We start from the raw sequence: 12,880 nt of genomic DNA, 5'->3' as shown, positions 1-12,880 counted from the left end.
GTCTGTGTCTGTGTGTGTCTGTCTGTGTATCCATGTGTCTGTGCCTGTGTGTGTCTGTCTGTGTATCCATGTGCCTGTGCCTGTTTGTGTTGCTTCACAGTCCCCGCTGGTGTTTTATTATCTGTTTTTTAAATTTAAAATTCTAATTTTACTGCTTTGCGTCAGTTACTTGATGTGGAATAGAGTTCCATGTCGTCATGGTTCTATGTAGTACTGTGTGCCTCCCATAGTCTGTTCTGGACTTGGGGACTGTGAAGAGACCTCTTGTGGCATGTCTTGTGGGGTATGCATGGGTGTCCGAGCTGTGTGCCAGTAGTTTAGACAGACAGCTCGGTGCATTCAACATGTCAATACTCATAAATAAAAGTAGTGATGAAGTCAATCTCTCTTCCACTTTCAGCCAGGAGAGATTGACATGCATATTATTAATGTTTGCTCTCTGTGTACATCCAAGGGCCAGCCGTGCTGTCCTGTTCTGAAACAATTGCAATTTTCCTTAGTCCTTTTTTGTGGCACCTAACCACACGACTGAACAGTAGTCAAGGTGTGACAAAACTAGGGCCTGTAGGACCTGCCTTGTTGATAGTGTTGTTAAGAAGGCGGAGCATCGCTTTATTATAGACAAACTTCTCCCCATCTTAGCTACTACTGCATCAATAGTTTTGACCATGACAGTTTATAATCCAGGGTTACTCCAAGCAGTTTAGTCATCTCAACTTGCTCAATTTCCACATTATTTATTACAAGTTGTAGTTGAGGTTTAGGGTTTAGTGAGTGTTTTGATCCAAATACAATGCTTTTAGTTTTAGAAATATTTAGGGCTGACTTATTCCTTGCCACCCACTCTGAAGCTAACTGCAGCTCTTTGTTGAGTGTTGCAGTCATTTCAGTAACTGTAGTAGCTGAAGTGTATGGTGTTGAGTGTTGCAGTCATTTCAGTAACTGTAGTAGCTGATGTGTGTAGTGTTGAGTGTTGCAGTCATTTCAGTCGCTGTAGTAGCTGAAGTGTATAGTGTTGAGTGTTGCAGTCATTTCAGTCGCTGTAGTAGCTGATGTGTATAGTGTTGAGTGTTGCAGTCATTTCAGTAACTGTAGTAGCTGATGTGTATAGTGTTGAGTGTTGCAGTCATTTCAGTAACTGTAGTAGCTGATGTGTATAGTGTTGAGTCATCCACATACATAAACACTCTGGCTTTATTCAGTCAGTGGCATGTCGTTAGTAAAAATAGAAAAAAGCAAGGGGCCTAGACAGCTACCCTGGCGAATTCCTAATTTTATCTGGATTATATTTGAGAGGCTTCCATTAAATATCATCCTCTGTGATCTGTTAGACAGGTAACTCTTTATCCACATTATATCAGGGGGTGTAAAGCCATAACACATACATTTTTCCAGTAGCAGACTATGATCGATAATGTTAAAAGCTGCACTGAAGTCTAACAAGACAGCCCCCACAATCATTGTATCATCAATTTCTCTCAGCCAATCATCAGTCATTTGTGCAAGTGCTGTGCTTGTTGAGTGACCTTCCCCATAAGCATGCTGAAAATCTGTTGTCAGTTTGTTAACTGTGAAATAGTGTTGTATCTGGTCAAACACAATTTTTTCCAGAAGTTTACTACTTTGCATGTCATCCCTAAGTTTGCTTATCTCGTCAATTAAAAAGTAATTAAAGTAGGTTTCAATATCAGTGGGCTTTGTGATGAATGAGCCATCTGATTCAATGAATGAAGGAGCCGAGTTGTCTTTTTTCCCCAAAATTTCATATAAGGTGCCCCAAAGGCTTTTTACTATCATTCTTTATATAATTTATCTTTGTTTCATAGTGTAGTTTATTTTTATTTTTATTTAGTTACATGATTTCTTAATTTCAACCTGATCCAGGTTGCAGGCACTGGTTACAGTTTGAAGTTTTTTCCTGAGTGGGCAGCTTGATGATAGCCAGTCAATATTTAAATCACCCAGAAAATATACTTCTCTGTTGATATCACATACATTATCAAGCATTTCACACACGTTATCCAGATACTGACTGTTAACACTTGGTGGTCTATGGCAGCTTCCCACAAGAATGGGCTTTAGGTGAGGCAGATGAACCTGTAGTCATATTAATTCAACAGTATTTAACATTAGATCGTCTCTAAGCTTTACAAGAATGTGGTTCTGAATATAGACCTCATAGACCTCAGATGTTATAACCATGTATTGCTACCACTGTATCCTCAAAGGTATTATCTAAGTGAGTTTCAGAGATAGTCAGAAAATGAATGTCATCTGTTATAAGCAAGTTATTGACTTCATGGACCTTGTTTCTTAGGCTACATATGTTAATATGGGATATTGTTAGCACTTTTCTGGGTTGCTTGATTGTTTTTATTGCTTTACTGGGAAGCTTATCAGATTCAGACTTACTCATGTTATTTACATTGGAGCTGCAGTGTGAGCTGCATAAAGTGGTCTTCCTACTATTGCACACCGCCTCAGTGCCAACAGTGTAACTCTGGTTTATAGGCTCATGATTACTGCTTACAATAGCTGTAGGACAAACATATGTATTTGGTGCAATTAGGGGTACGTAAATTAAATTACTTACATTGTGTTTGCCAATGCTCCTAAGATCATGTACATTTGATGCAGAATTATGACAACTCATTGTCACAATGGTAGGGATGGTAGGGATTAACTGAGCTGGTCATTTACCAGTCATTGTTTCAACTGGTAAGAAGAGCGGCGGGGGCGTATGCCTCATGACTAACGAGACATGGTGTGATGAAGGAAACATACAGGAACTCAAATCCTTCTGTTCACCTGATTTAGAATTCCTCACAATCAAATGTAGACCGCATTATCTTCCAAGAGAATTCTCTTCGATTATAATCACAGCCGTATATATCCCCCCCCAAGCAGACACATCGATGGCTCTGAACAAACTTTATTTAACTCTTTGCAAACTGGAAACCATTTATCCGGAGGCTGCATTCATTGTAGCTGGGGATTTTAACAAAGCTAATCTGAAAACAAGACTCCCTAAATTTTATCAGCATATCGATTGCGCAACCAGGGGTGGTAAAACCTTGGATCATTGTTACTCTAACTTCCGCGACGCATATAAGGCCCTGCCCCGCCCCCCTTTCGGAAAAGCTGACCACGACTCCATTTTGTTGATCCCTGCCTACAGGCAGAAACTTAAACAAGAGGCTCCTACGCTGAGGTCTGTCCAACGCTGGTCAGACCAAGCTGACTCCACACTCCAAGACTGCTTCCATCACGTGGACTGGGACATGTTTCGTATTGCGTCAGATAAAAATATTGACGAATACGCTGATTCGGTGTGCGAGTTCATTAGAACGTGCGTTGAAGATGTCGTTCCCATAGCAACGATAAAAACATTCCCTAACCAGAAACCGTGGATTGATGGCAGCATTCGCGTGAAACTGAAAGCGCGAACCACTGCTTTTAATCAGGGCAAGGTGTCTGGCAACATGACCGAATACAAACAGTGCAGCTATTCCCTCCGCAAGGCTATTAAACAAGCTAAGCGTCAGTACAGAGACAAAGTAGAATCTCAATTCAACGGCTCAGACACAAGAGGCATGTGGAAGGGTCTACAGTCAATCACGGACTACAAGAAGAAACCCAGCCCAGTCACGGACCAGGATGTCTTGCTCCCAGGCAGACTAAATAACTTTTTTGCCCGCTTTGAGGACAATACAGTGCCACTGACACGGCCTGCAACGAAAACATGCGGTCTCTCCTTCACTGCAGCCGAGGTGAGTAAGACATTTAAACGTGTTAACCCTCGCAAGGCTGCAGGCCCAGACGGCATCCCCAGCCGCGCCCTCAGAGCATGCGTAGACCAGCTGGCCGGTGTGTTTACGGACATATTCAATCAATCCCTATACCAGTCTGCTGTTCCCACATGCTTCAAGAGGGCCACCATTGTTCCTGTTCCCAAGAAAGCTAAGGTAACTGAGCTAAACGACTACCGCCCGTAGCACTCACTTCCGTCATCATGAAGTGCTTTGAGAGACTAGTCAAGGACCATATCACCTCCACCCTACCTGACACCCTAGACCCACTCCAATTTGCTTACCGCCCAAATAGGTCCACAGACGATGCAATCTCAACCACACTGCACACTGCCCTAACCCACCTGGACAAGAGGAATACCTATGTGAGAATGCTGTTCATTGACTACAGCTCGGCATTCAACACCATAGTACCCTCCAAGCTCGTCATCAAGCTCGAGACCCTGGGTCTCGACCCCGCCCCTGTGCAATTGGGTACTGGACTTCCTGTTGGGCCGCCCCAGGTGGTGAGGGTAGGCAACAACATCTCCTCCCCGCTGATCCTCAACACGGGGCCCCACAAGGGTGCGTTCTGAGCCCTCTCCTGTACTCCCTGTTCACCCACGACTGCGTGGCCACGCACGCCTCCAACTCAATCATCAAGTTTGCGGACGACACAACAGTGGTAGGCTTGATTACCAACAACGACGAGACGGCCTACAGGGAGGAGGTGAGGGCCCTCGGAGTGTGGTGTCAGGAAAATAACCTCACACTCAACGTCAACAAAACTAAGGAGATGATTGTGGACTTCAGGAAACAGCAGAGGGAACACCCCCCTATCCACATCGATGGAACAGTAGTGGAGAGGGTAGCAAGTTTTAAGTTCCTCGGCATACACATCACAGACAAACTGAATTGGTTCACTCACACTGACAGCGTCGTGAAGAAGGCGCAGCAGCGCCTCTTCAACCTCAGGAGGCTGAAGAAATTCGGCTTGTCACCAAAAGCACTCACAAACTTCTACAGATGCACAATCGAGAGCATCCTGGCGGGCTGTATCACCGCCTGGTACGGCAACTGCTCCGCCCTCAACCGTAAGGCTCTCCAGAGGGTAGTGAGGTCTGCACAACGCATCACCGGGGGCAAACTACCTGCCCTCCAGGACACCTACACCACCCGATGTTACAGGAAGGCCATAAAGATCATCAAGGACATCAACCACCCGAACCACTGCCTGTTCACCCCGCTATCATCCAGAAGGCGAGGTCAGTACAGGTGCATCAAAGCTGGGACTGAGAGACTGAAAAACAGCTTCTATCTCAAGGCTATCAGACTGTTAAACAGCCACCATTGAGTGGCTGCTGCCAACACACTGTCATTGACACTGACCCAACTCCAGCCACTTTAATAATGGGAATTGATGGGAAATGATGTAAATATATCACTAGCCACTTTAAACAATGCTACCTTATATAATGTTACTTACCCTACATTATTCATCTCATATGCATACGTATATACTGTACTCTACATCATCGACTGCATCCTTATGTAATACATGTATCACTAGCCACTTTAACTATGCCACTTTGTTTACTTTGTCTACATACTCATCTCATATGTATATACTGTACTCGATACCATCTACTGTATGCTGCTCTGTACCATCACTCACTCATATATCCTTATGTACATATTCTTTATCCCCTTACACTGTGTATAAGACAGTAGTTTTAGAATTGTTAGTTAGATTACTTGTTGGTTATCACTGCATTGTCGGAACTAGAAGCACAAGCATTTCGCTACACTCGCATTAACATCTGCTAACCATGTGTATGTGACAAATACAATTTGATTTGATTTGATTTGTTTTGTGCGCTTTTGTTTAAGGTTATTACTGTAGGTCTCCTAAACTAATCTTACTGCATTTCACTCAACAGCACACATCTGAAAATCTCTGACCCCATAAACAGGCCTTTTTCCTTTTTTTATTTGATTTGATTTTTTTGTATTTTGTTTTGTATTTTACCCACTTTTTCTCCCAAATGTCAATCTTGTCTCATCGCTGCAACTCCCTATCGGGCTCAGGAGGCGAAGATTGAGTCATGCGTCCTCTGAAACATAACCCGCCAAACCACTCTTCTTAACACCCGCCTGGATTTTTCTTCAACGAGTCCAACGCAAAGGATATACTGCTTTCTCGGGAACAGGCCCAAATCCCTGTCATTTGCGTGAAGAAAAGACAGAGAAAAAAGGGGCAGAGGTCGCGCTGCCTTCTGAGAATTTGTGGGCGAGTGAGTAAACCTCCACTACCATCCATACTATTGGCGAACGTGCAATCATTGGAAAACAAAATGGATGATCTATGATCAAGACTATCCTACCAACGGGAAATAAAATCTGTAATATCTTATGTTTCACCGAGTCGTGGCTGAACGACAACGCGGATAATATAGAGCTGGCAGGATTTTCCATGCATTGGCAGGACAAGGAAGCTATGTCTGGTAAGACGAGGGGCGGGGATGTGTGTCTATTTGTCAATAACAGCTGATGCTTAATGTCTAATATTAAAGACATTTCATGGTATTGCTCACCTGAAGTAGAGTACCTTATGATAAGCTGGAGACCACACTATCTACCAAGAGAGTTCTCATCTATATTATTTCTAGTCATCTATTTACCACCACAAACTGATACTGCCACTAAGACCGCACTCATGAGCTGTATAAGGCCATAAGCAAACAAGAAAATGCTCATCCGGAAGTGGCGCTCCAAGTGGCCAAGGACTTTCATGCAGGCAAACTTAAATCCGTTTTACCTCATTTCTACCAGTAGGAAACATCCGCATCGAGCTAAAGGCTATAGCTGCCTCTTTCAATGAGCAGGACACTAGTCCGGACGCTTATAAGAAATCCCGCTACGCCCTCAGACAAACCATTAAACAGGCAAAGCATCAATACAGGATTAAGATTGAATCCTACTACACCGGCTCTAACTCTCGTCGGATGTGGCAGGGCTTGAAAATGATTACCGACTACAAAGGGAAACCCAGCCGCGAGCTGCCCAGTGACGCGAGCCTACCAGACGAGCTAAATGCCTTTTATGCTCGCTTTGAGGCAAGCAGCACTGAAACATGCATGAGAGCACCAGCTGTTCCGAACAACTATGTGATAACGCTCTCGGTAGCCGATGTGAGCAAGACCTTTAAACAGTTCAACATTCACAAAGCCGCGGGGTCAGACGTATTACCAGGACGTGTACTCAAAGCATGCGCGGACCAACTGACAAGTGTCTTCACTGACATTTTCAACCTCTCCCTGACCAAGTCTGTAATACCTACATGTTTCAAGCAGACCACAATAGTCCCTGTGCCCAAAGGAAGCGAAGGTAACCTGCCTAAATGATTAATGAAGTGCTTTGAAAGGCTGGTCATGGCTCACATCAACAGCATCATCCCGGATACCCTAGACCCACTCCAATTCAGCGGCAGGGTAGCCTAGTGGTTAGAGCGTTGGACTAGTAACCGAAAGGTTGCAAGTTCAAATCCCCGAGCTGACAAGGTACAAATCTGTCGTTCTGCCCCTGAACAGGCAGTTAACCCACTGTTCCCAGGCCGTCATTGAAAATAAGAATTTGTTCTTAACTCACTTGCCTAGTTAAATAAAGGTAAAAAATAAAATACTGCCACAACAGATCCACAGATGATGCAATCTCAATCGCACTCCACACTGCCCTTTCCCACCTGGACAAAAGGAACACCTATGTCAGAATACTGTGCATTGACTACAGCTCAGCGTAGTGTCCACACCATAGTGCCCACAAAGCTCATCACTAAGCTGGATCCTGTACTTAATGACGGGCCGCACCCAGGTGGTGATGGTAGGTAGCAACACATCTGCCACGCTGATCGCTTGTAAGTGACAAATGAAGTTTGATTTGATTTGACAGTCAAATTTCTCGCTCCTCCCACAACTTCCGGACTTTATAGCATTCCGAGAAAGCATTGATTATTGAGTCATTGTTAGAGTTACACTTATGACAATACACTGCTGTTGTGCTGTAGAATTTATGAATTATATCTCTTGTACAATACATTCCATACATTAGTTTATGCTGTATTTAGTGTACATTTTCATTAACTGTCATTTCATTAGTTATGCTCCAACTTTCCCTCCATCTTGTGCCAACATCAGTTATTTTTAAGTTTTGGTTCCAATAGTTTATGTTTATACTAAGAGATTGTCAGTTGGATATGTTCTCTTCCCAATCATATGAATGTCATTTTCTGACTCAAAATAAGATTCCCTCAAGGTTGCTCTGACATTTTGTGATATGTAACTTTAAGTTGCAAGTATTTGAAACAACAGTTTCCATGTTGGTCAGTCAAAAAATACTTTTTAAATCTGTCATGTAAACAAATGTATTTCCTGTTACCAAGTCATTTACAGTTTCTATGCCTTTAGTTTTCCATGTGGACCAATTTATTAGTGAATTCTGAAAGCTATCCAAGTATTTTTCCATAAGGTTGTGTTTTTAGGAAGTAATATTGGTTCTTGTAGAATACGTTTCATTTTCTTCCATATTTGTATAGTGTTCTTGAAGTTGTTCATGTTCTTATCTCTATCCTTTGAAAATAGATACCGGAAAATATTCTGGGGATGAGCATCTTCAATATGTTCCCATGCTTCCCCTTTAATGCATTTAACTATATGTCGGAAGTAAAAGCCCTGGGTAGCAAGTTGATACAATTCCAAGTCTGGAAGGTTAAAACCACCCTCAGACTTAGGAAGATGTAAAACTTTCCTTCTTTATTCTATGAATTTTATAAAATATAAATTACCGCTTTTGTATCTCTCTGGGGAGATTTAGAAAATTATAACTCATTTAGGATGTATTCATTTTGTGAGAGCTGTGAGATATTTACCAGGTTTATTAGCCATTAAGTCATGTGCTTTATTTGAGTTTAGAACCTGTAGAACCTTTTGAGGATCTCAGGACCCATGCTAAAAAAAATAGTTTCCTGAGGGGGAATAGGCTTTGTCGTGCCCTCTTCACGACTGTCTTGGTGTGTTTGGACCAATCTAGTTTGTTGTTGATGTGGACACCTAGGAATTTGAAGCTCTCAACCTGCTCCACTACAGCCCCGTCGATGGGAATGGGGACGTGCTCGGTGCTCCTTTTCCTGTAGTCCACAATCATCTCCTTAATCTTGGTTACATTGAGGGATGGGTTGTTATTCTGGCACCACCCGGCCAGGTCTCTGACCTCCTCCCTATTGGCTGTCTCGTTGTTGTCAGTGATCAGGCCTACCACTGTTGTGTCGTCAGCAAACTTAATGATGGTGTTAGAGTCGTGCCTGGCCATGCAGTCGTGGGTGATCAGGGAGTACAGGAGGGGACTGAGCACGCACCCCTGGGGAGCTCCAGTGTTGAGGATCAGCGTGGCTGATGTGTTGCTACCTACCCTCGCCACCTGGGGGTGGCCTGTCAGGAAGTCCAGGATCCAGTTGCAGAGGGAGGTGTTTAGTCCCAGGTTCCTTAACTTGGTGATGAGCTTTGAGGGTACTATGGTGTTGAACGCTGAGCTGTAGTCAATGAACAGCATTCTCACATAGGTGTTCCTTTTGTCCAGGTGGGAAAGGGCAGTGTGGAGTGCAATAGAGATTGCATCATCTGTGGATCTGTTTGGGTGGTATGCAAATTGGAGTGGGTCTAGGGTTTCTGGGATAGATATCACTAAACATTTTTTTATCCAGTAAATTGTTGAAAATTGTTGAATGCATTTTTTTTTTATATAAATTTAGTCAATTCTTGAATAGCTTTTTTTGCTTTGAGAAAAAAATGAATAATCTTTTGTACTCGGGATAATAATCTCCAGGTGTCCTGTAAATAATGTCCTAGTGACACATGTTCAACTGAGCACTCGAAATTGAACAACAATCGAAATTGATAATACATTATTCCATTTGTCAGATATGATTCTTCAAAAATATTTATTTGATAAACATGTCTTATGATACCAATATGCAGGGTTAAGGCAAATATATATATTTTTTATAACCAAAGCAAGATAGACCACAGCCTGTCATTTCCAATGGGAACAGATGAGTCATAGTGGGCAGAACAAGCAAGGAGGTGGGCAGAGCCAAGCATGAGAGCTACTTAGTTCCTATTGGCCCGTTCCATCTTTATATAATAACTAGGCAAGTCAGTTAAGAACAAATTCTTATTTACAATGATGGCATAGGAACAGTGGGTTAACTGCATTTTTACAGGGGGAGAACAACAGATTTTTACCTTGTCAGCTCAGGGATTCAATCTAGCAACCTTTCGGTTACTAGCCCAACACTCTAACCACAAGGCTACCTGCCGCCCCAACATCTCCATATTTCCGTTAGGGAACGCCTACTCTGTAAAATGCGCATGTGCAATAATTCAATTCACCTTTGCACTCCTTAACAACGCAATTTTAATATTTCTACATCCAGTGAAATATCTCTGTCATTGTTTTATCTGTTGTGCGTCTTTGTCTACAGTACTAACTTGGACCTGCGGTTCAGCCTGGCCCTGTGTGACAAGGAGAAACTGTTCAGACAGGCCCGCAGAGAGAAGGTGACGTTGGGCATCAAGAAGCTGCTAGACATGGAGAAGCCTCGCTTCCTCCCCAGCACCCCTCAGGAGGTGGGCATGCCCGAGTACTGTGGGCCCAGGCTCCAAGAGCGGCCTACGTCCAGCCACAGTGTCATTTAAATTTAAATTTTTTATCATTTTGGTCTTAGATTCAAATGCAGTGTTTGACATGTAACACCTCATTTATTAGGGTGCATTGTAGGTTTAATGCATCATAGAATGGTAACCACTCCAAAATGGCATGGCAATATAATAGACATGGGCTAAATAAACATATATTGCCATAGAAAGTGGGCTTACCCTGCAGTATTGCTTAGCAGAGTGGTCAAGGTCATAGACAAGATCTGCTATTAGCAAACAACACCCTTTTTTATATGCTGTATATACACATGCACCACATTTACACATTTAGACCTGTTAGTATTGTGATCACTTTGTCGCCGCTGACTTCCTCTTAGACCGAGAGCTCTCAGGACCTGTTCAGCTTCTGAGTTCTGCATTCCTCCCCTGGTTGGACTGGGCTGTGTTTCTGTGACTGGTTGTAGTGTGTACCCTCACCTCTGGCCAGCTACTGTAGGCCCTTCCTGCCTGCCTGTGTCCTCACATGGTCCGGAAGCTACCAGCCATGATGAGATAATAACCCACCACATAACAGTAGTGTTATGAGCTGTTGAGCTGCCACACTGCATTCCCACTGGGGCTAGTAAATACTACTGTCTAGAACAGAGGAGGCCATTCAATCTGGCCTGCGGGAGGTTTGAGTGAAAAAAACACTCCAGGCTCCAGAACGTCTAAAACTATGTATACTGAGCAAAAATATAAATGCAACATGCAGCAATTTCAATTTTTTTACTGTGTTACAGTTCATATGAGGAAATCAGTCAATTGAAATGTATTAATTTGGCCCTAATCGATAGATTTCACATGACTGGGTAGGGGCACAGCCATGACTGGGTAGGGGCACAGCCAGGGTGAGAGGGCATAGGCCAACAACTCACACTGTCTCAGACACACCATACACTGCCTTTAAAACACATGCTGTGGTACATTACAGACTCAATCAGTCAATACACTGTCTCACACACACCACAAGGAATCCTGTTCAGTTGTTGTGTCAGCGTGGTCTGAATATTTGTTGGAATTGTCTACGGATATGACTGTGGCTCCAGATCAGAGAAGCCAGTGCCGAGTTGGAAAGATACACAGGAAAGTAGAGTGATACAATAACAATCATAAGACAGAATGAGGGAAGTAACATAAGGAAGTAGGGGTTTCTGACCGTTCTGCAATGAATCTCAAGGAGTCATGTTATGACAGGGTATACATTTTATTGTAAAATCCATTCCTATCTCTTCCTGCATGTGTCTGTCTGTGCAGGTGCCGGTGATAGCCATAGTGGGTTCAGGGGGAGGCTTCAGGGCCATGGTGGGGTTCTCTGGTGTGATGAAGGCCCTGTATGAGTCTGGGGTCCTGGACTGTGCCACCTACATCGCTGGCCTCTCTGGATCCACATGGTCAGTCATCTTTTCATCTGTTTATACCATGCTCTCTTTCACAAACCCTCCCTCCCATTCCTCTCCTCCCTCCCATTCCTCTCCTCCCACTCCTCTCCTCCCACTCCTACCTCCCTCCCTCCCACTCCTCTACTCCCACTCCTCTCCTCCCACTCCTACCTCCCTCCCTCCCCTCTCACTCCTCTCCTCCCATTCCTCTCCTCCCACTCCTCCCTCCCTCCCTCTCACTCCTCTCCTCCCTCCCACTCCTCTCCTCCCACTCCTCTCCTCCCACTCCTACCTCCCTCCCTCCCTCCCTCTCACTCCTCTCCTCTCCTCCATGGGGCGGCAGCTAACCTAGTGGTTAGAGCTATGGACTAGTAACCGAAAGGTTACTGCCCCTGAACAAGGCAGTTAATCCACTGTTCCTAGGCCATCATTGAAAATAAGAATGTGTTCTTAACTGACAATAAAATAAATAAAACATCTCCCTTCCACTGCTGTCCTACCTCCCACTCCTCTCCTCCTACAGTATCTACCTCTGTATCAATGTTTACCCAGTGTTTTTATGTAGTGATCCCCATGTTTGTTTTGCTGCATCACTATTTTTCTCCCTCGCTCCCTATCTCTGTCCCTCTATCTCTGTCCCTCTATCTCTCTATCTCCCTCCCTCTGTCTCCCTCCCTATCTCGTCCCTCTATCTCTGTCCCTCTATCTCTCTATCTCCCTCCCGCTGTCTCCCTCCCTATCTCGTCCCTTTATCTCTGTCCCTCTATCTCTCTATCTCCCTCCCTCCCTATCTCTGTCGCTCTATCTCTGTCCCTCTATCTCTCTCTCTATCTCCCTCCCTCTGTCTCCCTCCCTATCTCGTCCCTTAATCTCTGTCCTCTCTCTCTATCTCCCTCCCTCTGTCTCCCTCCCTATCTCGTCCCTTTATCTCTGTTCTCTATCTCTCTGTCTCCCTCCCTAT

The 12,880-nt window shown here is 44.0% G+C and overlaps 1 protein-coding gene across 1 annotated transcript in view; it reads left to right on the top strand.

Moving 5' to 3' along the window:
• The window catches only part of pla2g4ab (phospholipase A2, group IVAb (cytosolic, calcium-dependent)), a 57,067-nt gene that overhangs the window by 16,207 nt on the left and 27,980 nt on the right, over positions 1 to 12,880 (top strand). Inside the window, exons 7-8 of the mRNA XM_029646758.2 lie at positions 10,324 to 10,468; positions 11,795 to 11,931. Of these exons, the coding sequence (XP_029502618.1) occupies positions 10,324 to 10,468; positions 11,795 to 11,931 (282 nt within the window). The remainder of the gene's footprint in view (positions 1 to 10,323; positions 10,469 to 11,794; positions 11,932 to 12,880) is intronic.

This window comes from Oncorhynchus nerka, linkage group LG24 (genome assembly GCF_034236695.1).
Source record: "Oncorhynchus nerka isolate Pitt River linkage group LG24, Oner_Uvic_2.0, whole genome shotgun sequence".
Classification (NCBI taxonomy): domain Eukaryota; kingdom Metazoa; phylum Chordata; class Actinopteri; order Salmoniformes; family Salmonidae; genus Oncorhynchus; species Oncorhynchus nerka.
This window is presented reverse-complemented; position numbering and strand designations above follow the sequence as displayed.